At 44.1% G+C, this 27,953-nt stretch overlaps 1 protein-coding gene across 1 annotated transcript in view; it reads left to right on the top strand.

Moving 5' to 3' along the window:
- The first annotated feature begins 551 nt into the window (after positions 1 to 551).
- The window catches only part of RRP1B (ribosomal RNA processing 1B), a 125,385-nt gene continuing 97,983 nt past the window's right edge, over positions 552 to 27,953 (top strand). The window contains exons 1-9 of the mRNA XM_086935884.1: positions 552 to 754; positions 14,000 to 14,082; positions 14,230 to 14,287; positions 16,187 to 16,272; positions 16,797 to 16,858; positions 19,658 to 19,787; positions 22,845 to 22,909; positions 26,513 to 26,703; positions 27,856 to 27,938. Of these exons, the coding sequence (XP_086792010.1) occupies positions 625 to 754; positions 14,000 to 14,082; positions 14,230 to 14,287; positions 16,187 to 16,272; positions 16,797 to 16,858; positions 19,658 to 19,787; positions 22,845 to 22,909; positions 26,513 to 26,703; positions 27,856 to 27,938 (888 nt within the window). The 5' untranslated portion in view covers positions 552 to 624. The remainder of the gene's footprint in view (positions 755 to 13,999; positions 14,083 to 14,229; positions 14,288 to 16,186; positions 16,273 to 16,796; positions 16,859 to 19,657; positions 19,788 to 22,844; positions 22,910 to 26,512; positions 26,704 to 27,855; positions 27,939 to 27,953) is intronic.

Here is a 27,953-nt window from a genome sequence, read left to right as displayed (position 1 = left end):
ATGCCTGTTCTATGCATGGGCACAAAGCCGAGACCCATTGGCTTTGACAATGCCTGTGTGTTCTTTCCATGGGCACAAAGACGGGACCTATTGTCTTTGACAATGCCTGTGTGTTCTTTCCATGGGCACAAAGACGAGACCTATTGGCTTTGACAATGCCTGTGTGTTCTTTCCATGGGCACAAAGACGGGACCTATTGTCTTTGACAATGCCTGTGTGTTCTTTCCATGGGCACAAAGACGAGACCCATTGGCTTTGACAATGCCTGTGTGTTCTTTCCATGGGCACAAAGACGGGACCTATTGTCTTTGACAATGCCTGTGTGTTCTTTCCATGGGCACAAAGACGAGACCTATTGGCTTTGACAATGCCTGTGTGTTCTTTCCATGGGCACAAAGACGAGACCTATTGGCTTTGACAATGCTTGTTCCATGCGTAGTCTTCTGTCAGACGTGGCTCTCTGTCCCTTCTCTCCACGCCGCATTGTCCACTCTCTGTTTCCATGCCGCACAGGTCATTGGCTCTGCCCGGGTGACGTCATGTGTGTGCGCCTCCACGCGCGCCGGAAGTGGTGAGCGCGTGCGGTCCAGGAGACCAGGGCACCGAGCAGACCCGAGAGCAGCGATGGCGGCGCCGGCGCTCTCCGTCCCGCTCATCCTGGCCCAGAAGCTGGCGGACAACGAGCCCAGCGGCCGGCAGCAGGCGGTGCGGAGGCTGCGGAAGTACCTGCGGGCGCGGAGCCGGAGGCAGGCCGGTGAGTGCTGGAGGGGTGGTGGGGAGCAGGCAGGCGAGTCCTTGTGGGGCCAGAGGAGGTCCAGGGAAGATGGTGAAGGGGGGCAAGCTTGTCGGGTCGCGGTGGGCGGGCAGGGAGCCGGGCAGATGGTGAGAGGGGAGTGATTCCCCAGAGGGGGCCCGGTGGGCAGGCATGCGAGCGTGGGGAGGCAGCCTGACAGCTGCGGAGAGGAGGGGAGTGACACCAGAGGGAGCCCCGACAGCGTGTGGGGGCTCGCTGCATGCGAGCGTGGGGAGGCAGCCTGACCGCTGCAGAGAGGAGGGGAGTGACACCAGAGGGGGGCCCTGACAGCGTGTGGGGGCTCGGTGGGGATGAAGGTGGCAGCCTGACAGCTGATGAGAGGGGAGCGACTGTCGTATGTAGTTCCAGAAGAAATCCAAGCTTTGAGTTGAACAAGAAGGTGTATTCACCATAGGACCCACGGCCAGTTCTTGTCAGACGCAGTCCCAGTCTTTGAATGATGCTTACAAACATTCCCTAACATAGTAAATACAAACAGGTACTGTGCCCACGTGTAAGGATAAACAGTAATAATACAGAGCAATTTGCAAAAACACAAGATGACACCGGTTGTGTGGTAAACACGTTGTTTATGTGAACATTTTCTTCATGAACATATATCGCCAATATTACAGTGACAGTTGAGGGAGCATGGAAGCTGGGGATAGGAGTGGTGGTGAGGGAGCAGATAGGTAAGACCTTGTGGGAGGCCCAGGGAGGCTGATGCATGGGGAAAAGCCTGTGGGTCCTGCTGGGCAGGGAGCCTGACAGATGATGAGAGGGGAGTGACACCCCAGAGGGGGCCCCAGGAACCCCAGGCAGCTCATGGGGGCTGTTGTTTGTGGAAGTGGAACTGACTTTGGTGAGTTTAAAGAGGCAGAAATTTCCACGTACGGGTTAAAGAGCATCAGAGGGTCGACGGGGCTCTAATGCGCATCTTGTTGTAATAGACTAGGGCTTGAGAGGGAGGAAGCTCTTTCATGCACTGATATCGGGGCTCGGGAGATACTTCAAACCAACCTGAAGGCAGGAGAACTTAAAAAAAAATCCTTTACCTTTGGAAGTAATCGATGTTCCTTCAGAATCCGGGGAGAGGTGTGACACTTTTGTTGTCATGTGTCTATTGACAAGACCCTTGATAAGATATTAAATCCAACAAGCATTTGCAATGCAATAGATCTCGCATTAGGAAATTCGAGCTATTGGTATTGTAAATGACAATTTTTTTATTTATCTGTTGGTTTTGAAAATAGCGAAATTAATGGCTGTCATTTACAATGCCAATACTTTTAACTTTAGCAAATGTGACACCTATAGCCTTTGTAATGCAATATGTGTTGTATTTACGTGACTTAGATGTATTGATATTACAAATAACAATTGCTTTTAATTTTTTTTAAATAATTAATACTTAAATACAATGTATTGTAATTTATAATGGCAATAGCTTAAACTTTTGAAAATAACTTTTGTGAAGATTATGTTCACTCCAAGAACAGAAGTGAAATATCAACATCTTTTTGTGACATTTGTAATAAAGCTTGAAACATTGAGAGAACATATTTGAAGCAGTTGTTGTTGAATGGTTGCACAGATTGATGCTGTGGTGGAGCTGAGTGTTGTGGTTGCGACGAGTGATGCTTTGGTGTTCAGTGATGCTGTGGTAGCGCATATCGATGTTGTTGTGGTGGTGCTGAGTGATACTGTGGTGATGAGAGAGCGTAATTATGTGGCTTGTAACTATGTGGCACTGAGTGGTATTTGGAGTGTATGTTGCATTGAGTGCAGTGTAAATATGTAGCATATACTTATGTGGCACTGAGTGGTATTTGGAGTGTATGTTGCATTGAGTTCAGTGTTATTGTATGGCGGGTAATTATGTGGCACTGAGTGGTATTGTTTGTAGTGTATGTTGTATTCAGTAGAGTGTAATTGTGTGGCGTGTAATTATGTGGCACTGAGTGGTATTGTTTGTAGTGTATGTTGTATTCAGTAGAGTGTAATTGTGTGGCGTGTAATTATGTGGCACGGAGTGGTATTGTTTGTAGTGTATGTTGCATTGAGTGCATTGTTATTATGTAGCATATAATTATGGGGAATTGTGTGGAGTGTATGTTGCATTGAGTGCAGCGTAATTATGTGGCGTGTAACTATGTGGCACTGAGGGGTATTTGGAGTGTATGTTGCATTGAGGGCAGTGTAATTATGTGGCATTTAATTATGTGGCACTGAGTGGTATTTGGAGTGTATGTTACATTGAGTGCAATGTAATTATGCGGCGTGTAACTATGTGGCACTGAGTGGTATTGTTTGGAGTGTATGTTGCATTATAATCATGTAGCATATAAGTATATGGCACTGAGTGGTATTGTGTGGAGTGTGTGTTGCATTCAGTAGAGTGTAATTATGTGTTGTGTAATTATGTGGCACTTAGTGGTATTTGGAGTGTATATTGCGTTGAGCGCAGTGTAATTATGTAGCATATAATTATGTGGCACTGAGGGGTATTGTGTGGAGTGTGTGTTGTATTCAGTAGAGTGTAATTTTGTGGCGTGTAATTATGTGGCACTGAGTGGTATTGTTTGGAGTGTGTTGCATTCAGTAGAGTATAATTATGTGGCGTGTAATTATGTGGTATTTGGAGTGTATGGTGCATTGAGTGCAGTGTAATTATGTGGCATGTAATTATGTGGTACAGAGTGGTATTGTGTGGAGTGTGTTGCATTCAGTAGAGTGTAATAATGTGTTGGTAATTATGTGGCACTGAGCGGTATTGTGTGGAGTGTATGTTGTATTCAGTAGAGTGTAATTTTGTGGCGTGTAATTATGTGGCACTGAGTGGTATTGTTTGGAGTGTGTTGCATTCAGTAGAGTATAATTATGTGGCGTGTAATTATGTGGTATTTGGAGTGTATGGTGCATTGAGTGCAGTGTAATTATGTGGCATGTAATTATGTGGTACGGAGTGGTATTGTGTGGAGTGTGTTGCATTCAGTAGAGTGTAATAATGTGTTGGTAATTATGTGGCGTGTAATTGTGGCACTGAGTTGTATTTGCAGTGTATGTTCCATTGAGTGCAGTGTAATTATGTGTAGGGCTCCCGGTTTTATGGTATTTTTTTTTTTTTTTACTTTTCCGTCGGTACTTATCCATATTTATTTTTTGCTAGTGTTATCTGTATTTATCCATATTTATTTGGGGTTTAGTTAAAAAATGGAGCTCAAACTAGTATATTTCCACATGTATTTAACCAATTAATGTTCACTAGTGCTTAAATGCCTCAGAGATTTCAATGATATGAAAACCCAGACATGATAAATCAATGCACTTATATGAAAACATATGCATATCAGTAACAACCTTGTGCATAACTATTGCTGTTTAAGCTACTTTACTAAAATTCCTTTCATTTTTTAACACACTTGCCTGTCAATCCGCACAGCCATACGCTTGGGAGCATGACTGACAGCATTTAGAATCACTCAAAAACAGAAGGGAAATATTAACATCTTTTTGTGACATTTGTAATAAAGTTTGAGAGATTGAGAGAACATATTGGAACCAGTTGATGTTGAATGGTTGCACAGATTGATGCTGTGGTGGCCCTCAGTGGTGGTGCTGAGTGAGTGCGATAAGAGTGAGTGCGATAAGAGTGAGTGCGATAAGAGTGAGTGCGCCTATAAATAAACCCATCAAAAACATAAACACCTAATAAACAAAAATGCCTGATTATTGAAAAGGAATAGACCAATATATTAGATTTGTGCAAATACAATAAACAGAAGCAAGACCGTGAAGGGGCAGGAGAGAGTTATACGGAAATAGAGTGGAGAGGAGAAGACAGTGAAGGGGCAGGAGAAAGTGAGACGGAAACAAAGGAAGAGTGGAGAGGCCAAGACCGGGAAGGGGCAGGAGAGAGTGAGACAGAAATAGAGGAAGAGTGGAGAGGCCAAGACAGTGAAGGGGTAGGAGAGAGTGAGACAGAAACGAAAGGCACATGGCGAATAGCGAACAAATGTGAACATTAACAATGCAAAAATACAACAAAGCAAGGCGAAGTTGTGGTGTGCATGGACTTAAGAAAAAACTGCAGGAAGAAGCTGCCTCAGCCATGTCTGGAGGATGTAAGAAGGCGTCGACAGAAGGCCATTCCTGGCGAGGCAGCCATTGTTCCAGTGTCGTCCCCTTTACATGGTCAGTAGGAGCACGTGGGAGGAGGGAGTGGAAGAGGGGTGTGAGATAGATCAAAGCCTTTACTGTGATCAGTGGCCGCAGGCTGCCAGTGGGAGGGAACGAGTACGGCGGGGGAGTCTGGTGGGGATGGGGGGGAACAGGCACATGGGGTGTGAGGCCAAGCGCACGCCTGGGTAAGCTTTTACGCTCCAGTACACAACGTGCATTGTAGGAAATCCGGCTTGTTCAAGAAAGTTTGGTCACATGTAATAGGTTTCGAGCAATAAATTGCTCGACCTAAAAAGGAAGACTGTTTTGGAACGTCATATATTTCTGGCAGCAAGTCTCACTTGAGCAATGCAAAATTTTGTAGTGCTGTCAACCAGACTTGTTTTAAGTGCAGAAAGAGAGGACATTTTGTACCTGTGTGTAAATCAAAATCAGGGGAGAAATAGAGTAGTTTAGTGAAGGTAGTCATTGGGGATGACTTGTGTGAGGATGATGGCAATTATATATTAATGCTAACGTCTACAAAGCAAGATGAACTTGTATAAATAGCTACTATGAATGAGTGTCACAGAGGAAACCTTGAGTGTGAAATTGTTGTAAATAGAAAATTCATTAATCAGATTCATGGTTTCCTTTCACACTTATGGATATGAAGGATTTTGAAGGGTTTTAGGGCTTCACACATTAAAATATTTCCATACTAGGGGTTAGGGGGAAGCAGTAGAGGGTTCATTTGATGACACTTTTTAGAATTTTAGGGCAACATCACCAAGGGACCAGTATATGTTGTGAAAGAGGGTTCCAATCTCTTAGGGTGTAATGAACAGGTATTGGATCAAAATCGTCCTGATATGATTATTTCAAGGGACAGACTGTACGATTCAATTAGTGCATTTATAGGTCATGTTGGAGAGTGTGAGTGGGTAAAGGAGTATCCTGATGTATTCAACGAATATTTAGGTATATTGAAAGGTTTCCAACACTGCATTATCTTGAAATACAATGCTCTAGCACTTGTGCACAAAGTGCGTAGGGTATCCTTGGTTTTGCATGATGAACTGAATTCTGAACATCGGAGGTTGTGGGATCTCAGTATTATTGGACCTATTAAAGGTTCAATGGGTCATGTTCTAGTGGCCTTGGCACGCAAGTCCGAGACGTCCTTGAGTTTCTTTGTGTGTTCATCTAGGAATGTGGAAGCTAATATTTGGGTTTGATGGCCAACCATTACCCAATATCAACAGAAGGTTGACAGCCTGGAAAGGCGTTATTTTTTTTTACATTATCAGATATGTCAGCTGCTTACAACTAGGTTGATGTGTGTCAAGAATCTATGCATCTTCCATCTTTCTTCACACCAGAAGGTGCTTATCGTTGTGTTAGGATTTAATTTGGATTAGCATCCGCTTCAGCTGTTTTTTTAGAGGTTGATGGGCAAATTGTTTAAAGATACACCTGGAGTTACCTATTTTCAAGATGATATCTTGGTATGTGGTAAAGATAAACATGAACAAAGGTTATGGTGCTTTCTTGACATATTAAGATCAAGTTGGTTGATATTAAATGAGGACACATGCTAGTTTTCTCTGGATGGGGTAGAACATTTAGGACATCGTTTGTCAAAAGATGTTGTAAAACGCAAAGTAAAAATCCTGGAAGCAGTTGATAAGGTTACTTACTAAACCTGTCAACAGGAATCACGTTACATCTTTTTTGACTTAATAGAGTGTGCCATATTTGTGGGAAATTTTGCAAGTAATACAGCATGCTTAAGGGACCTGCTTTAGAAGAATGAAAAATGTTTGGAATGATGTGTGGAAGGGTGTTTGAGTCAATTAAGCATAACATTGAGGTGGCACTCCCACTTATTCTGTTTGATACAACAGCTGTATCATTTCCTCTGATGCCAACAATCAGGACCTTAGGGCAGTACTTTTGCAGAAGCGGAGCAATGGCGGTGAGGAACTCATTGCTCAAGTACTTTGAGAGGAGATCACATATTCTATGATAGAGAAAGAGGCACTCTGTTTGTGGTGGGGTGTGCAGTATTTAAAAAATGTTGTGTGGGGCAGCAGTTTTATTTTAAGAATGGACCATAAATCTTTGGTATACCTATTTAACGAATGATTTTTAATAGGATATTTTAATTTCATATTTTGTATAATGAGGAATTGTGGATTGATTAACGTTAGATCCCTCACTAAACATCATTTGGAAACTTATATACTATTGGAATATCATAAGCTGGATGTCCTATTTCTTACAGAAACTTGGACACGGACAGACAGAGAAGTTGAGTTTGGCTTAGCCTGCCCTCCCGGGTATAAAATCTGTCATAAACCCACAGTGGATGGAAGAGGGGGAGAAGTAGGATTTATTTATACAGATACTTGGAATCTCACCCCACTCTGCGTAGAGGATTTTCCGGGGATCGAATCACTTGGGGTTTTCACTTAAGGATCCTAGTGGTGTTTTATGTGGAGGCTTACTTTGTTATAGACCGCGAGATGGAGCTGCCCATGGCTGTCAAGAACTAATTGACGCAATATTTAACTTATCGCATTCTTACTCTAAACTATTGATCCTTGAAGCCTTTAATCTCTGGGAGAATGGTACCCTAGGCAAAGTTTTTAAAGAGCTTTGTCAGGCCTGTGAGAGTGTCAACCTCTAACAGCTGGTGCTATGTCCTACTCACCAGAAGGGCCATGTGTTGGATCTTGTCTTTTCTGGTGAAAAATACGCAGTTGTTAAGCAGATACTTCTCTTAAGCTGGACTGACCATTTTTTGGTTATTTTCTCCTTGAAGGTAGCAAACCATAAAAAACAAGCTGCCTATTTGACTGTCACACAGACTAGTAGAGAATGGTCTAAAATATTAAAATTAGTGGATCTTCCCCGGCTTATTGACGACAGATTCGATATTCACGATTCAGTGGAGGAGAATTATCTAAATCTGTGTGATCCAATTACTAATTCTCTGGACTAGATGGCTCCAGCGAGGAAAACTAAAAGTTGTAATAACCTTCTGCCCCTTGGTACAATGAAGAGCTAATGTTGATGAAGACTAGCTGTAAACAAGCAGAAAGGAAATGGAGGAGGAATTACTTAGAGATAGACCAAGTAGCCTTAAAAAATCGGCTTTAAAGTTATAAAGAGTCAATAGGCAAAGCTAAGGCTAAATATCTTGAGGAAACAATTCTACAGTCTACTAATAAGTCTCAAACTTTATTTAGCGTTGTAAAAGACATGTCTAATCCAGACTGCACAAAAGCTAACATTCCGGCACCACAAGAAGTGTGTGATGGTCTAGCAGTCTTCTTCGTGGAAAAAATGAATAACCTCTTAACTGGGCTAAAATCCTCTACGGATGATGACTCGTACCAGCCTACTACTCCTACAAACTGTAGTATAAATGACGGGTAACAAATTATATTTTTGGATCAATTCCAAGTTCCCTCACAAGAGGAATTCAATGCTATTGCACCTGGCATCTCCTCTGGTTCCCCTATTGATCCACTTCCACACAAGGTTTGGAAACTGTTTGGTTGAGAACTCTTTCCGTATCTTTATTAAATTTGTTGTCAATCTCAAATTAATGGCGTAGTACCAGACTGGTTGAAAAAGGCAGTTGTCTCTCCATTGTTAATAAAGACTACACTGGATCCCCACTTTCCCTCTAACTACAGGCCCATCTCCTTGCTACCGTATCCAATTAAGATCTTGGAGAAGGTAGTGAGTAAATCTCTCTCAAAATTCGTTGAAGCTAATGAGTTGCTGGATGAAGTCCAATTTGGATTTCGCCCTGCACATGGGACCGAGACTGCCTTGGTGGCAGTCTTGGATGACCTGAGAACGCGGGCGAACAGTGGTCAAACAGTTTTCTTAGTGCTGCTTGCCATGTAAGCAGCGTTCGATACGGTTAACCACCGGATCCTGATCAAGAGATTGGAGAAGCTGGGTGTGGTGGGCAGGGCACGGGACTGGCTGCAGCAGGCAGTGACCTTGTCGCCATTCACTTCTCAGAATAGAGATGTTAAACATGGGGTTCCATAGGGCTTGGCTATCAGCCCAATTTTGTTTAACCTCTATCTCCGCCCACTTATTATCCTGATAAAATCTTTTGGCATTGATGTTATTAACTATGCGGATGACACCCAGCGTGTCTTTTCTGTTGAGGGCAATAAAGCAGTGCCTTTCCATAGCTGCATGCATAGAACAGCAGAATGGCTGAGAGAAAACTCATTACAATTTTAATGGGGAAAAACTGAAGTCCTGTGTTGTACTGCAAGTAGAATTCTGCGACCTCTTCCAGTAGATTTCTGGCCAGGCCCGGCTGACAACTCTCTACTGCCCGCTAAGACAGTGCGCAACTTAGGAGTGATATTAGACAGTAATTTACAACTAGATTCCCAGGTAAATGAAACTGTAAACACCTGCCTATCCCTTGTGCGGGCTCCTCGGAAGATACTCCCATTTCTACCTACCTCAGCCAGACCTCAGGTGGTACGGAGTATCGTCCTAAGCAGAGTGGATTATTGTAATGCGCTCCTGTTGGGTACCCCAGCCTCTGATAAAAAAAAAATTACAAAGAGTACAGGATATGGCGGCTAAGCTGGCGCTTAATCGGCCATGTAGAGCTTCTGCCTCACTTGCCTTAAAGGGTCTGCACTGGCTGCCCATTGAGCAAAGAGTCCAATTCAAGGCACTCTGCATGGTCTATAGGGCAATACACAAAATTTGCTGCAAAGGAAATCCGTATGGTACTCTCCTGTAGACACCTGCGTGCTTCCTCGGCTCAATTTGGTCTGTGTTCCCTGCGTCAATAAAGTTTGCATGAGTGGCAGATCCTTTAGGTCTACAGCATTTAGACTCTGGAATGCTCTGCCTTCGGAGCTTAGACAACTGAATACCTTGTCACGTTTTAGGAAAGAATTGTAAACCAGATTGTTTACCAGAGATTAGTTCCTTGTCTATCTCTGTTAGTACACGCAATGGCTGACTGGTAATCTAAGAGCCAGGATACCCATGGGGTGACAGTGCGCTATACAAGTATGCCTACATTACATTACATTAATGTTTTCTGTTTGTATATTTGAACTTTTATGATCTTTATGAACAAGGATCGAATAAAATGATTTAACTGACTGACTGACGTGGACATGGTGTGTGCGGGGAATTCCATTGATGTTACTGTGAATGGTGCCCATTCTGAAATGGAAAGGATAGAAGCATTGGCAGATGACAGTAAGATACAAAGTGTAATGGAGTTTGTTGCCAGTCCTTGGCCTCCTACTGTATATTTTCAGGGAAGCTTAATTCAATTTCTTAGTGTTTCTGATTGACTGTTGGTAGTGCCATCAATTTTGCGCAACAGAGTTCTAGCTTTAATTCACAAGTGTCATATTGGTATTCGTGCCTTAACGCGTAGAATACATGAACATTTTTTGGTGGCAGGGCGTTCACATGGAAGCCATGAAACGTTTTGGCTGAGAGTGTTGTGTGTACATCACGACTGACAAGACCCAAGTGACTTATCTTAATCTCGTAACAACAGTGAATTCTGCCATGGTATAAGCTGGCTTTTGACATATCCGGACTGTATGATGATTTGGGTAGCACACCTAAATATTTTTGTGTATTGATTGACTGCTAAGTGGCCTGAGATCAGATTTGTAGACAATGTAAATTCTTGTGTTCTCATTGTTGTTTTTTTTTTTTTTTCTTCAGAGAGGGGTTTCTGAGGGAAGGATATGCTGAGGAATTGGTGACTGGCAGTGGCACCAAGTTGGTGTTGAGTGAAATGGAAGAATATTTAGAACTTGCTGACCTTAAACACATCAGAACATCTTTATATCATTCCCATAGCAATGAGTTGATGGAAAGGATTAATCCTATTACTAAATAACAGCTGTAGTTGGCATGGCTGAGTGGGTCGGAATGGAAGTCTGTGATAAAGGATATGGTTTCGGCCAAAAGGGCCGTAAAGCACAGGCATGTCATCTTTTACTTTACTAATGGGCAGGGACGAAAATGAACAAAGAATGGATAGATTGGAAAAGTGTTGCTGTTGTAAAGATTGGCAGTGTTGTGGACGTGCGACGTGAAGTGCAAAGGAAATATACTACTTTTGACAAAAGTTGCAGCAGATTGCTTGTTAAGGCGGGTGATTGGGCTGGGATCAAGAAACCCGGGCGTGTTCAGAAAGGATTTTCCCGTTTGTCAGGGCCTGTTCAAGTACAGGACGTGAAGGAACATGTGATTGTCCTCAAGGATTGAAGGGTGTGGAACAAAAGCTTGTCCAGGGCGTTAGTTACACCTTCTGTGTGTTTATTCTGTCTGAGTGTGATAAAGTTTCTTTGTGTTACATACTACACTTCTCATGACCTGTGGGCAGTAATTAAAACTTCTAAGGGTATGTACTGCACCTATGATTTCCTGGGCGCTAGTTGAAGCTTCTCTTTACTGCGTGTGATGCACGTATGGTGGCTGCACCTAATGTGTGTATGTTATGTGCCACACATGTCATGGGCCACATCTTTTGTATGTTTTTATCTAAAGAGTGCATCGTGCCCTGGTCCTTAGCTGCACTTTCAATATGGTTGTGTCCTGTACTTGTGATGTACTGGGTGGTAGTTAAACATTCTGTATGTTTATTATGAACCGGATGTATCGTGCCTTGAGCGATAGCTGCGCCTTCTGTATGTCTTTCTGTAATTCTCATGTCCTCGGTGGTCCTTAGACATTCTGTGTATTTTACGTCCCATATGCATGATGCACGGTGTAGTACTTACACCTAGTGTATGCCTCTGTCCTGGGTAGTAGTTACAACTTTCTTATGTTATGTACCATAAGTACCATTTCTTGAGTGGTTGTTACCCCTATTATTTTGTATAGGTTTATTCCATATGTTCCATATGCATGATGTAGGGGGTTGTAGTTGCATCTAATGTATGTTTTGGCCAGTTAGAACATCTGTATATTCCTTGTATTCCCACATGTATAACTGCTGGGGGGATGGTAGCACCACCTTCTTTATGGTTGTCGTGTACTGTGTGTATCACTTCTTGGGCAACAGTTACGCCATCTATGTTTATCTGCTATATGTGTTCTGTCCTGTTTGGAAGATACACCGTTCTGTTTCTTGTATACTGCATATGTCATGTTGAGCGTGGCTGTTACACTTTCTGTATACTCCCAGAGTGGTAATTTTACCTATGCTTGTTTTAAATGGCCATGTATCCTCCAACATTTGTATCTGACTTCCTATCTGCATGGCTTCTCAGTGTGATCTTTTACCTGCTTTTCAAGGTGCCGCCACGACACTGAACCTTTCAATTAACTCTTTCCTTATCCATGATTGTGCTTTATCCTCTGTTGGCAGGGCACCAATCCTCCATTGAGCTCTTGGCACTTCAGTGCCTCATCCCAACCCATTGTTCCAGCTAGCACATTAGACACGTTAACATGACATCAGCCAAGGATGAGGTCCCTGATGTGGAGGTTGAGCTCCTGAAGGAAAAGTCGCACTGGATCAGAGCGAATGTCTGCTAATTGTCTCTTCTCTAATTGCCGCAACCTCACAGTCCAAGATTGGCATGTGTGCATCTTTCCTTGGCCGTGGACATGCATCTTTGCGTGGACCATTATGCTCCAGTCTGGTTTTTAGGTCTTGGTCTAGCGTACACTGCGCAGCAATGTCGCGCAGCCGACCTTTTATGTTTACAGTATGGGGGCTTGAACCCGCCCCTTTTCTCCATTGCCTGGCTTCCTAAACGGAGGACAGCCATTGGAGGAGAGGGGCGTCACTCCGTTCAAGACAGGATTCAGGTTTTTTTTTTACCGTTCTTTCTCTCCTTCCCATCGGCTGGAATTTTACATTCCAGCCAATGGGAAGAGGAGAGAACAAAAACCACACACCCTAATGCGAAAATGGCTGCGCTTTCCTGAAGCCATTTCTGCCCGACCGCCGCTGGAAGAAGTCGAGAAGCTGCCAAGACCTCCTGTGAGTGCTCGCTTTTCTTGCTTCTCTTCCCCTGATTGTGCCCATGTTCTTGCCTCTCTTCCCCTCGTTGTGAATCTGCCCCCTCGCTGTGCTTGCTCCCCTGCCCCATCGTTGGTTGTGCTTGCTCTCCTGCCCATGCCCCCTCGTTGGTTGTGCTTGCTGTCCTGCCCCCTCGTGCTTGCTGTCCTGCCCCCGCGTGCTTGCTGTCCTGCCCCCGCGTGCTTGCTGTCCTGCCCCCGCGTGCTTGCTGTCCTGCCCCCTCGTGCTTGCTGTCCTGCCCCCTCGTTGCGCGTGCTTGCTGTCCTGCCCCCCCCATTGCTTGTGCTTGCTGTCCTGCCACCCCGTTGCTTGTTCTTGCTCTCCTGCTCTGCTATTGGCATTGTAAATGACAATGCCGTTTATTTATGTTTTAAAAACAAAAACGTAAATAAAAATGTCATGAGCAATGCCAATAGCTCTAACTTTAAGAATGCCGAGACCATTGCATTGTAAATGCTTGTTCTTAGCTGAGTGTAAGCACCATCTTTCTCGTCTTAGCAGTGCAGCAGCAGAATAAACCTCTGTACTTGCATCAAGGTTGGCGCTTGTCAATGTGAACATTCATGGTAGGAAAGCACGCTGCATTATCCCCATTTCCAGCTGCCAATGCCAGTCCTTGTTTTGGGGTGGCACACAGGCCTTCGGTGTTATCTGGAAATATCATCCTATGTATTTGGTATGGTATTTTGCTTTTTACACTGCTCTCTGTTTACCCTCTGGATAAAAAGAAACAGCATTTTGGTAATTCTGTTAGCACTGCTTCCCCCATTACCTTGACCATCAAATACACTGTGGCCCTTTCCTTGGGTGCTATGTTTTGCTTGAAGTCCCCTTTGTTCTTTTGTAATCGACATGCAATGAATCCTTAAAGGAAACTTGAGGCAGCCACACTTCCAGATTTTTTTTTTGTTCAAGCCCATATAATGTATCTTTCGCTAAATAAAAAGGAACAGCTGCTCTAATATTAAGCTATTGTTTTTCAGGTGGATTCAGTGAAGATGAATTAACCAAAATATGGAAAGGACTCTTCTATTGTATGTGGATGCAGGATAAGCCGCTGCTTCAGGTGAGTTAAATGAGAATGGCACGCGCTTGTACTCCTGTACCCGCTGCGTCTGGTACTTGAGCGTGGACTGGAGCTATTAAAAGTTAGTTGTGCTTATAGACTCTGATTCTATGTCCATGGTAATGTTGTTCTTTCTGACCCTGACAGGAGGACCTGGCAAACACCATTTCCCAGCTCATGCATGCTTTGATGAACACCGATGCGCGTAAGTTGTGCCCGATCTAGTGGAATTGTTGCCACACTGGTTTTCATGTTTTATCCTCCTGGCTCCCTCTGTACATCCCATTGATAGGCTTAAAGCATTCTTCACAAAAACCAACTATCTGCTTTTTTATTTAAATTCTTTTTACTAGATTTTTTACTTTACTCTAATGTCCTTCTTCTGTAGAAATACTTTAACCGGGGTACCCTAACAAATCCTAGTTGCTGTTTTCTCTCCATTTACCCTGATCACAGGGTCTGGGTGGTCCGAGTTGGGCCAGCCGCCAGTTGGAATCCCGTGACACGGTATTCATGCTGAAGATCACTGCTTCTGTCTTGTCGGTTTTGAGCTTGAGACTGTTGGCTTTCTTCTCTTTAGCAACTTTGGTAATGCAGGCAGTAAACTTGTTTCTTGTGTTGAGATTCCAATCAAGGCAGAAGAGTAGGCGCTGTGTGTCACACGCGTAAGAGAAGATGTTGATGTGTGCACGTATGGCATTTCCCAAAGGGACCATGAATGCTATGAAGAGGGTGGGGCTGAGCAGTGAACCATGAGGTACTCCACAGACTAGTTTGTGGGCTTGCAAGATACCACACTGACAGCTTGCGTTTTATCAGTTATCAAGCCAGTGTTGAACAGTTCATTGTATGCCGCTCTTGTACCGGTTCCTGGTGAGAATTGAGTGTGGGTCAGTGTCAAACCCTGCGGAGAGGTCCAGGCAAATGAGGACTGCTGTGTTTCCTCTAGCAAGGATCATGCAGATGTAGTCTGTGGCAGGGATTTTTAAAGTTTCTGTACTGAATGTGGACTGCATTGCCTCAAGGAGCTAGTGGTTGTTCAGGTGTTGGGTAAGGTGTCCGTTGATTAGCTTCTGTAAGATCTTGCCAGGCATGGTAGGAGGGATTTGTGTCTGTATTTGGATAGTCTGGGTGGGTCAGCAAATAGTTTCTTAAGCAGGGGAGTGTTTCCTGGTGTCCAGGAATGTGACTGAGTCAATGGAGGCATTGAGGGTGGTGAGGGTGTTAGTGCTTCGTTGATCAGTAGTAGTCCTTTGGTGAATGTGGTCACGGGTCAGAAAAGTCCTGGAGTGGATGGTTTACATGGTAGTGGCAGTAGGGCTACTGGCATAATACCGTCTGAGGGAAACTGGGGCGTTTAAATTACTGGTTTCACCTGCCATTTGCACTGGTAGCAAAGAAAACGCCCTCAAGAGACATAAAACACAAGCCCTATGAGGTGTCACTTTTAGCTGAAATAACATCTCCTCTGTAGAGCTAACAAAGTTTCCAAGCACTAAGGGCCTGATTCATAAACTGCTACTTTTAGTGCTACAAAACCTACTGCAAAGCGCTATTCACAAATTCTGTATGTGTCGAGTTCTCTGCCCCGAATGCGGAGTCTCCCCCCGTGATTACGTTTTAGTAGTAAATGTGGGAGGGACACAGGGTAGTGGCTTAAAAAAGGGGTAGATTTATTGTATAAGGGGATGAAACTAGGGAGTAGTGGGAGGGGTTTAGGGTGGGATGTCACCCACCCACGCAATAGTAAGCCAATTGCTATCTATACCAGAGGGTGGAGACCTGTAACATAAACTTTTGCAGTAAATTTACACTGAGTGAATACAGAAAAAAGTAGCCTTCCTCAAAAGTGTAAGTTACCTGTGTAAATTTGGCCCATTGTCTAACCATCACTCTCTTATTCCCTAGACCAAGACCTGTTCAATAACACCAACTTGTACCTTGCAGCTAACCATAAACCGTGTTTTGTTTTTTAATTTTGAGACTTTCACTCACAATTTTGCATTCCTACCAATGTTTTCTAAAACTATCAATTTCAAGCATCTTGATTTTCGAACTATATGATTCAGACCGAATTACTAATTCTCTTATTTCTGTCTTGCAGAACTTCTCTTCCTCAAGACCTTCTGGCAGACAATGAACCGGGAGTGGAATGGAATAGACAGGCTGCGGCTGGATAAGTTTTATATGGTAAGAAGCATTCCTATTCCTAAATGCATGAACCACTGCTTTGAAATACTCCTTTATGTATTCTGGCTCACCCTTTAGCCTGCCTAGGTTGGGGCTGGAGCTGTTGGGTTCCACAAACTTACCTTTGGATACTCAAGCTTAGCGTCCATATCAGCAGACTTGAAAATGCAACGGAAAGCCATTTGACAGTTGTTACTGGCGTAAAGACCTGGGTGGCAAACAACCGGGGATAGAGCTTTTGAGTTTATTCTGCATTCTTGGGTTCACTGGATTACAGACCTGTGCCCCAGGGATTCTTTTTCAAGCTGCACTTTTTATGTAGGTGACCAGACCGCACAAATGAAAGACAATCTGATGGGTGGTAATGGTGCACCTTTGGGGTCTGCTTTCTGCCATCAAGGTCACCTGTCTGGCTAGGAGTAAGGTTTCTCAATACGTTGTAAGTAGGTCTGGTTGCCCTTTTGTCTTTGAATGAATCGACTTCTCCACCTCAAGGTTAACATGTTCTTTTTATTTTTCTCTAGCTATGCCGTCTCTTATTACGAGAAGCTTTCCAAGTGCTGAAAAAGAACAAGTGGGAGGACAGGTCAGTTACGGCTGTCTAAATCTGGTACTGCTGCAAGGATCTGAGTTGGAAACCCTTGTGCAGTTGGTTTGTTTCCTTCTTTGCTGATAATCCCTCGGCAGTGAGGCATGGGCCACATAGAGACTTTACACCTTTTGAAGGAACATAAAAGCGTCCTCCCACTTTGATGTCTGTCAAGCACCAGCTCTGGTTACAGAAATTATTGGCAAGATCCCTAGATCTTGATTATTCCTAGTTAGTGCATCCTGCTGCCTCTGTGTGCTACTCTCCTTTGCTCACAGCTAGGTGTGCTCCCTTATAAGCAGTTCAAATTCACATATAAAAGTATATTTGGAGGACAGTCTCTGTAGAAAAAAATGAAATTTCAAGTTTGCTCAGTTTTTTACTAAAACTTGCTGTAAAATGTCAGGTAAAAATAACTGCCCCTAAATAAGACCATCTTGAAAAATCTGCATTTATAAATGTTAAGTTCTGCCCGGTCCTATTGTTCTCATTAAAGGGCCCTAACAGGTTGATTCCAAGACTTTCTCATTCCAGTCGATAAAGATTAGTTAAATCTGAAGGGCAAGGATGTGATGGAAAAGACTTGCCCTTTTATAAAGGTGCAAATAATTTGTTCATTTTCGGGTGATGTTCTCTCTGATTCCAGGTTTATGCAGCATAACAGATGCATTAGTAGTTTTGCCCTCTAGTAAAAACATATATACTCAACGGTTCAGTTGTACGTTTGGCCACAGTACGTATCTTTCCAAATTGCAAGGATCTGCACAACCACATTCCAGCTGCATCCGTATACAGGACTTGTTTAATGTTCCTCTAGATACAGTTTGTCGACCTTGCTTTGTTTGTTCACGTCACACATGGGTGGTTGTGTTGATATTGTGTGTATGTAATCCTTTTTGACTTCAATAAATGGGTTGACCGTTCCACTCAACAGCACGTTTTGCTATTGGTGGTTATTGCAAAACACCCTCTATGCAATGCCTGGTGGTGATTGGTAGGGCACTCACCACTGGGTAACTTCTACTGACTGGTGCCTCTGATCATTGCCTCAATCATGAGAGCAACTGATGTAGGTAGACGTGCATCTGAGCAAGAATGTGCAAATCCAGTCTCTCCATCTTTGACGCCAACTCAAAATACTATAGCGCAAATACGAATTTTGTGCTGAAAGGCTTGGCATCTCCCTAAAGGGGACCAATATTCTCTGGTCTTCTTTGTAGGGCGCCCCTGAGTGGTCTTCCAGAAGGAGACATTTGTTCCAATTGTATAGAAATGGAGAGGCCGCTATATCGGCTGTAATATCCTCAGGAGAGGGAGAGCGGAATAAAAGTTAGAACACGTAGGAATAGTAGACTGCTTAGTTCTACTTTCTCACCTGTGTAGTATTGTCTGGTTGCGAGTGTTGCCATCGTAATGTTCTTCTGTAAACTAGTTGGGTATGAAATAACTTGATTTTCTATAGCCCTTAATGCCATTCTGTTTTAAGTGCTAACTGGTGTGACCATTACTCAGTTCAGTGATAATAACACTTAATCACGATATATAGTCATCAGGCCAGGATATGTTACAAGAATATTCATAGCATCCTTGCCATTCATCCTACGCATGCTACGGAAGATCTTCTGGTGGATCCCCACCGAGACCAGGAAGACCGTCACCCAGGCCCTCGTCACTAGCCGACTGGACTACGGCAACGCCCTCTACGCCGGTACCACCGCCAAGCTCCAGAAGAGACTCCAGCGGATCCAGAACGCCTCAGCCAGACTCCTCCTCGACATCCCACGAACCAGCCACATCTCCGTACATCTGAGAGACCTTCACTGGCTCCCCGTCAACAAAAGAATCACCTTCCGCCTCCTCACCCACGCACACAAAGCCCTACACGACCAAGGCCCGAGCTACCTCAACAGCCGGATCAACTTCTACGCTGTAAATGTAAATGTAAATGTAAATGTATTGGCATTTATATAGCGCACTACTTACCCGTAGGGTCCCAAGGCGCTTCGACCGCTGCGAAACCCTTCCTGGCTTCCCTGAGAGATGGTCCCTTAATGGGTATCTCCAGGGTGAGACCAGGCATCCCCGGCGGTCTGGTGGGGCCGTTAGTGAAGATGAGGCAAGCTAATGCCCAGAGTTGCCGAGTGTGATCGCTGATCAGAGTGGGCACCGAGGCGAGAGAATTATCGAGTCCGCTGACCCTGGTCCAGAAACCTGCCGCGCCGGGAATCGAACCCTGGTCCCGGGCCGTCCTCAGCTCTCGGGTCTGCCGCCTCTAACCAGTGAGCCACACTACTTCACTAAACGCTCCCAAACGCCACCTCCGATCAGCCAACCACGCCCTCGCTGCCGTCCCCCGCATCTGAAGAGCGACTACAGGAGGAAGGTCCTTCTCCTACCTGGCCGCCAAGACCTGGAACTCCCTCCCGACCGACCTGCGCCTGACCCAAGACCACCTCTCCTTCAGGAAGAAGCTGAAGACCTGGCTGTTCGAGCAGTAGCGGCACCCCCCCTCCCCCAAGCGCCTTGAGACCCTACGGGTATGTAGCGCTCTCTATAAGTGTCACTGATTGATTGATTCAGTCAGTAGCATTGCACCATCATCCCCTGGTGTACACTTGTAATGTACACTTGTAACACACCTACACGGCCACATATGCAGAGGCTTGTAGCACCACAAATGGAAGGGCGGATATGCCCAAGGATGTTTTTATTTTGTCCTGTTTATCTTTGTCCTTGCCCTGAAGATAAACAGGTGTTCAGTGACTTTAAAAAAAATTCCTTCTCACTTTTTTCCAGCCTGGTTGAACCGTTCCTTGAGCTGCTGACAAAGGAGTTACTGCACAGTGAGAGCCAGTCGCCCAACGGGGTACGGTATCATATCCTTGACATCTACCTTGAGGAGCTTGCAAAAGTGGGGTCCGAGGAGGTGAGAGCAGCACTTGTGCCTTATTTCTATAGCCATGTTCCGTCTTTCACAAAGCCTCCTGTTTCTACAAGTCCTCCTTTCTACCAATCCTTAAAGAGTCGCATAGTTTCTTACCTCTCCCCCAGTTCCAGTATTGAATGTTTTATCATGCTGTTCATGTGAACCATACACACACACACACTTAAAGTGAGATGTCTACCAGTGCACCAGATTGTGCACGAATGGTGAGCATTAGAAGTGCTGGCAGCCGCTTCTCTTGCATTTTGTATCTTGTTTCTTCCCCATAAAGTGTACTCGCTTCTTAGGCTCAATGTTTCCAAAGAGTTGATATTGTTATTATGATTACTGAAAATGTATACAGTGCTCAGATACCCAGGAAAGGGAATCCTGGTGCTAAGGGATATACACACTACTGATATACAGGATTGTCGGGTAACAGACACATCTTTTCCTGGAGAAAAAAAGTTGATGTAAAGTGACTGATGTAAGGGGGGGGGGTAAGGTATTCCATCATTTGACAGAAAGGAAAGAACAAGATAGACCCCCATCCTACTTCTCTTGATGGGTATGTGCATAAGGTTAGCCAAAAGAAGAACTGTAGTAGGGTGGAATGGAGCAACTCTACCTCTGAGGTAGTGTGGTTCAAAATTATGAAATTCTGTGCGTTAAGCAAAGTGCTTTAGACAAGGCTTACTTTAAGATGCAAACCCAAATGTAGCTCTTTGAACCGGTAATAAACAACCTGGCTGGGGTAGTTTTAAATTATTTGAGCTGTAGCATGTTTAACAACTTGGAGCAGTGGGCAACACTATCAGGGAAACCCAGGTAAGGGGGTTCTCCTAGTCTGGGGTTGGTAAAGAGTGACTGTATAAGAGCTTCACAGGTACGGTCTGGCAGCAAAGAGACCACCATCCTGAACTTTTTCAGCAATGCAAAATAATTTTTCGAAGTCTGGTTGAGTGGTTACGGTTAGGTTGCATTCAGAGTATATTCCCAGATTCTTACCAGGGTAGATAAGGTGAGGCTGATGGCCAACGCAGAGGGGCACCAGGCAGAGCATTGCCCATCACACATGAGGACTTCAGCCTTGTCACTAGTTAGTTTAAGACTGTTCTCTTTCATACAAGATGCAGTTGCTGTTATACAACCCTACAAAGTATATATATATATATAAACGTATTCCTAGCAGACTCTGCAATATCTGATTGGACAATACATTGTTTCGAGGTTAGTTGTGGGAGATGTACGAGTCACAGCATTTCTTTTCCATACCTTTGATTGCCCTAGTATCAAAAAGAATCAACGTATCCATGGAAACACATCACACATCACCGCACACAATCGGTCAGACTCGGCTCCTTCTCCGCTCCCATTATACCTACCACCTGCGGGGTACCACAAGGTTCCTCGTTATCTCCCCTTCTTTTTAATGTTTACTTACGCCCTCTTTTGCACTCCTTGCGTCATGCTAATGTAACCATCTTCAATTATGCGGAGGATTTGCAGCTCATCTTCCCTCTTAACAACACTGACTCAGTGGACGTATTCCAAAGAACTATGTCCCACATATTGAGTTGGATGAGCTGCAATCATCTGAAGCTCAACCCGGGCAAGACCGAGCTGGTCCTGCCCGGACAGAGCCCACTAAGCTGGAACCCTAACTTCTGGCCCACTAACATGGGAGCCCCCCCCACTAAATCTTCCGTGGTCAAAAGCCTAGGCATTTTTATCAGCGAGGATCTCTCGCTAAAAAGACAGGTTGGAGCGGTGGTATCTTCCAGCATTTTTCAACTGAAGAAAATAAGAAAAATTGCTCGCTTTTTCTCTTCAGCAGCCCTTACACAGATTGTCCTCTCCTTGGTCCTGTCCAGGCTGGATTTCTCTAACAGTCTTTACCTCGGCCTCCAAATTGGTGAGCTTAAACGCCTCCAGCTTGTTCAGAACCAAGCTGCCAGGCTACTGCTGAATATAGCCAGGAGGCAATCCATCAGACATGGCCTTAAGCAACTACACTGGTTGCCAGTTGAGCAACGTGTGGCCTTTAAGGCTGGGTGTATTCCGTTCCGTTCTCTGAACGACTCTGGCCCTTCTTTTATCAGAGATCTTTTCAAAAAATATTGCCCCTCCCGTCACCTTCGATCCACCTACAAATCACTTTTGATTGTTCCTCCATTCAAAAGGAAACGCCTCGGAGGCAGCTGCTTCGACCATCAAGCTGCTGTACTCTGGAATTCTCTTCCTCTCCATATAAAGCAGAATGATAACATCCTCAGCTTTAGGCAATCTCTGAAGACCTGGTTGTTTTCTCAAGCTTACTACTGATGGCACTGCTTATCCTTTGACTGTCCTGTTTGGCTCCTTCTACAGCGCCATGAAGCCTCCGGGCGTACGAGCGCTTAACAAATCCCAACTAACATTAACATTAACCCTCTGGTCTCAGCATGGGCCCAAAATCTCCTCTCCTGTATTGTGTGGCTGTTGTGAAGCAAGCTGTGGGACAGTGCTTCCAGTGATGCATGTTCTTCATAGTCGAGCAGAAATATTTGATGGAAAAGGCCTGGTCAACTTGGCATGTGCACATCTGCTCCCTGCTCACCACCTTTAATTGGCTCACAGTTCCTTCTAGCTTTATGCGCCTATTGCCTCCTGTAGATGGCCAGTAGCTTCAGGCCTACAGCCTGTGATTAGCTCGCAGTACTTTGTACATTCAGGGTTGCTGCCTTCGAGTGGCTCTAGTATTCAGTAGCTTCTGAGCTTCTGGTGCTCCGCCCCATCATACTCTGTCTGCAGTTTGCTTTGAGAGGTTAGTGATTCAGGCTTGCTCCCTCCGGTTTGCTGACTGTTCATTCTTTAGGTTGGTTATCTGTTCTGTAGCTCAGTATCTCTGTGTGGCTGTCAGTTGTTTCAGGGTAGCTTTCTGCCTCTGGTTTTAGGCTTGATTCCAATTGTCCTATTGGTTCTGGACCACTGCATCTGATTGGCTCTTATTGCTCATTGGCTTGATGCTTGGTTGATTTATTTCTGTTTGACACCCTTTTTGTTGCTTTTCAATTTCAGCTCCAGGCCGAACAAAATCTGAAGTTCATTGAGCCTTTCTGCAAAACCGCTGCTAAAACTAAAGAGTAAGTTATGCTGTGTTGCCCTGTAGCTCATGACTGTAGCAAAGCTGGCTGTCTTCAGATATACGTGGGAGTGTCTTTTTTTGTGATGCCTTATTGCATCCCTATTTGCCCTCTAGTGTTTGTTTGGTTGCAGGACTTGATTGGGCTTGTTAAAAGCTTCAGTTTGATGGAAAACAACTGGTGGCTTTGAGGAGAGTAAAATCATGATGAGGGTACAGTAAAAAGTTTTGTTGAAATAGGTTTTGAGAGTACAGTTAATACCCACAGGGTTTGATTATTTGTTTAGGTGTCTGTGGATTGTGTTCCACATTGCACTGACTGAGCACCCATCACCCTTTTGGTCAGTCTGAAAGTTGGGATAGAAAGCAAAACCTCAGTGTCAGATCTCAGTTGTGTTGTAGGCAGATGTTTGTTTCTTGAAGCATTGTTAAAAAGGCTAGCACCCTTACTGGAAAAGCATTATCCACCATGCAAAGAGATTTACGTTGAATATTTTATTCTGCTGCAAGCCAGTTTTAAATTTGGCATGCTTGTGACATGCAGTCATCCGTTAGAGTGAAGTTAGTCCAGGACATCAGCTGTGACAGGAACCTTTTAATGACAACCTATGTCGGCCATCTAGCGTTTACCTCCAAACGTACAAAGTCCGAGCGAAATGTTCCAATTACTGAAGTAACTTGCACTTTTGTGGCATGTTTAAATGACCAAAGATCTCTTGTATGGGTCGCAGATGGTAGAAATCAGACCATGAGCTTGTGATTCATCGGTATCGAGAGACTTGGACCCATATTGGTGCTTGCTGGTCTAGGGCTTCATTTAGCAGGCCCCATGTCTTTAGGCAGGATTGTCACCAGCACGATTTCTTCTTGGTCGGCTTTAAGTAAATATGGTTTAAGCGCTTCAACAATCCATTTCTAGTAAAAGAACTCCAACACTGCACTTTTCTTCAAAGGGGGAAGAGAAACTGTAAAGTTGCTCTGCAAGTCTTTAGTATAGTTGTAGAAAAGTATGTTCTAAGACTTTAATCGTTTCACCAGAGGGCAAAAAGTGGTACTGAAGATGAATTATGATAGAGCTGTCCCTTGAGGGTAGCCCCTTGTCACATGGGTCCACTTAGAGGGGTAACTTGTCAATCTTGCAGATTGTGTGCTTCTTAATAGGAAAGAACCACAAATGACCTTCTCTACCCACAGGCAACTTACTATGCAGGATTTTACGGCTGACGTCAAAGATTTGCTAGTTCTAACATGGTCAGGGCCAAAACACCGCGTGGGTCTTCTAATATGCAAAGAGTACACAATTGTTGTGGTGACTAGTTGGCTGAGGTCCAGGGAGTTGAAAGCCTCCTTAATTGATATTCCTCTTGGATTCGGTGAATATCTGAAGTTGGTTTCCAGATGGTTCACATCGCTAGCTGATCTAGAGGAGTTGCCCAGTTCCTGAGACAAGTGAATGGTGTCCTTCAGTGTGATTCAGTTCTCACATGTCGGGGTTTCTGTCTTTCAAATAGTAGATTTGGAGTGTGTTTGGTTCACCCATTTAATTAATCTGTTCCCACAATGCATAGTTCGAAAGTGTAGCTTCAAGTATGGCCATTATTAAAGATCCAGAAGGGTTTTGGTGTCATCAGCCCAATTGCAACGTGTGAGGGTAAGAGCGCTCATTTGGTCAAGCAACGAGGATAGTATGCATTGCAGGAATGTGTCATTTTACCTCACTGAGGTAAAAATGTGAATATAGGTCGATCAGGGGTGTCGAGATGATGGGGGACTGAGTTCTCCCCGACTCAAAGTATTCAATCCAGTTTAAACCTTTTCCTTGGTTGACATTAAAATCTAGCTTCCTAGTGAGTGGTATGATGTATCGCATCAAAAGCAGCAAAGAGATGCAGTAGGTGTTGTTCTATTACTCTCTCTGCTTGTCTTTAGGTTGGCTCAACTGTAACGTTGCAGACTTAATCCATTGTTGTAATTTGAGAGTGTGACGCGCTCAGTTATTAAGATTCACTCATATCTAGTTTGGCAAAAAATTATTTTTAACAATTGTTATGTAGTTCCCTCAACTTTTTTTTTAAAGGTTTTTTTTTATGATGCTGTGGGTTCCCTGGTTAAGTTCAGTTTGAACTCTTCATTGAGATAAGTTCTGATAGGAGTATAAGCTAATGTAGATTAAAGATCTCCTTAAACGTCTCTGGGCAAGGGTCGCTTGGTGATTATAAATTCTTTTAGAATACTTGGAGCTCCAGGTGGTCTGGCCCAAACATGGAGTAAGCCCAAGACCTCTCTTGGAGAGGAGGATTTGCGACTTTGACCCTAATCGTTTAAGTTCCCAGGTTTTGTCCAGGAAGTTAAAAGCTTGTGAGTTAACGCTTTTGGAAGACTATGATCTCGGTCTACTTGAATTCTGTAATTATTTTGAAGAGTACCTTTAATCTGATCAAGCTCCTTGAATCCTTTGTCGGATCTGAGTTTTTACTATGGTTCTGCACTGCTGTTTCCCCGATGACTGACTCTGGACAGCATGGCGCTGTGAGTGAGCTTCCTTTTCACAATCAATGCTTTACATAACTGAAATCTGCTCACATGTGAACCACTTCACCGCTCTTTGGGATATAGTGCACAATGGTTTCAGCAAGTGTTACTTTGCTCTTTCTAGGAACAGGAAGAGAAATTAGTTTAACATCTCTCTGTTAGAGGGAACCTCCATACTTTGAAAATCCTCTTTTTAGTGAGATTAACAAACAATGGTGGTGCCACTCTGGGCATAACAGAAACAGGATACTGGCATGAAACCAATCATGGTCCGTTTTGAAAGCAGTACCTAAGGCACCTCTCCATTCCCCTAAACAAAATGCACCTTCCAAGTCGAAAGGCCAACCTGGAAAGTGGCAATTCCTGGCTTCTTCATTCTCCGGGCCTTCTGTCTCTTTCCAACACAATACGTTGCCTTAACTCCAACCGAAGACTTAAAACTACTGGTGGTCAGTTCTGAAAACCTTCCAAGAACTGTCTGGTTGGACATAAGAGGACTGGCACTCTGTGTTGCCATCAATTATTAGTTTCCAGTCGCCAACCCTTGCAGGTGTCATGCGTCGAAAAATGGGTTCCGTTGAGTAACTATTAAAATCCTGCTATAGTATCAGATAACCACCCCCCCCCCCCCTAAAGTGAACACGCGCTAATCAAATATGTTCCTAAGCACTCCCTGTTTTTTCTGAGGGTTTGCTGTTCCATAGTACATTGTTTCAAAGACTAGTGATATTTTGTCAGTGTTTGGTGGAGTCAATGGTTGTGGATAGGATGTGTTCTCAAAATATCACTTTGAACAGAAGAGTTTATGAAACTTGTTTGACACCTATTTTGAGGTACTCTGAACTCCATTTTACTGTCCCAGTGCCTCCATTGCTGATGAGGATGCCGCCCTCCTAAACTTCTTGTGCTCCTCATCATTCTCCCCGTTGCATGCTGCTAGTTGAGAAAGCTTGGTAGATTGTAAGTCTTGGGTAATATGTATTGTGACCTTCTTTTAGCGCTTCGGGTGTGTAGAGGGCTTGTGCGAGGGCTTTTTGCATCTTATTTAAATAACCCTGTGGTGTCTCTTCAGCCACCATCTCATGCAGGCCATCGCTCGGGGCATCTTTGAGACTATTGTGGACCAGGCTCCGTTTGCCATTGAGGAATTGATCAAGGAGTTGAAGCAGAACAGGAACACCAGTGAGGATGACGAGACCGAGGAAGAGAGTGAAGAAGAGGAGGCAGCGCAGAGCAAGAGCAAATCTCGCAAACGAAAATTTGGTAAGTGAGGGGCAGCCCCAACCATAACCTCCTATCCCATTGCTTGTTTTGTAAGGCATCCTTCCTCCCTGCACTGCCCATGCTGGATGCATTTCACTTGTCATAGTCTTTGTAGGAAACCCAAACTCATAAGTTTTCCAAAATATCTCCAGGTTTATCCCTAAGGTAATCAAGATAGATGCAACTGTCTCCTATATCTAATTGCATCAGCCTCAGTTGAAATACACCAGTTGGTACTGTCTTTCCTCTATGCTTTAAACACCTTTCTGTCCTCCATATACTGGCACAGAATAACATTGGTACCTTTGAAACAGTCTTACTTTGGAGCAACAATCCCTCTGAATAACGGGAAAAGCTTTCATAAGAATATGCATATTTGCATAACATGCATTTACACTGTGCGTGTTGATGCTATGGCACAGGTCACGCTACAGCACTAAAACCACTACCTTGCACATCATAAATGATGCCCTTTTGACCATAGATGAGGATGGCCTGTACCTCTTTATTGCTGAACCTCTCAGCTGCCTTTAACACAATGGACCGTCCCATCCTCATACGCACAGTGCAATCTCAAATGGGATTCACTGGCTTAAGCTCCTACCTTTCGAACCAGCACTAGTTTTAAGTGGGCACCTCCAAGTTCACTAAAGATCCCCATCACCTGTAGAGTTCCATGGTGTCTCCCGTCATTAACTGTTACGTGGAGCCTCTTTCTCAATGAGAGTTCCCCAGTTTTCCTCTTTTTTATTTTTTATTTTGTGTATTTGATAACCTCCCTAGCAAGAGCTCTTATTCTCGGCTCCTGCCTCCTCTCTTCCTGGTATTGTGAAACAGATGTCTGACCGTTCCCTTCTGCCCCCTCTGTTCTGCGTTTTGGGCATTCCGTATCTCCTCTGATGCGGGCTCTGACCTCATTAGTGCTCGTTCTTTGCTGGATGTTGAGTACACAACACTATCACTTTTTTGTTTGCCTCGCGTGTGCTTGGTGTTGTGTAGAGTGCACACCCAAGGAGATGTTTGTGTTAAAAATGCAGTGGCATCAGTGTCTGTCTTTCTCTTTACTTCCATACAGTACTGGCCCATTTGGCTCACGTTTCTACCATGCTGTGGCATATTAGCTGATTAAAACACGTTTTATTTTTACCACAGTAAAGGAAGAAAACCTATTGCTTGAGGAGGAGGATTTTGAGAAGGACGAAGATCAAATGGGAAACATTGGACCTGTTCTACAGGTGTGTGAATAAGAA

This window comes from Lissotriton vulgaris, chromosome 8, assembly GCF_964263255.1.
Source record: "Lissotriton vulgaris chromosome 8, aLisVul1.2, whole genome shotgun sequence".
Taxonomy (NCBI): domain Eukaryota; kingdom Metazoa; phylum Chordata; class Amphibia; order Caudata; family Salamandridae; genus Lissotriton; species Lissotriton vulgaris.
This window is presented reverse-complemented; position numbering and strand designations above follow the sequence as displayed.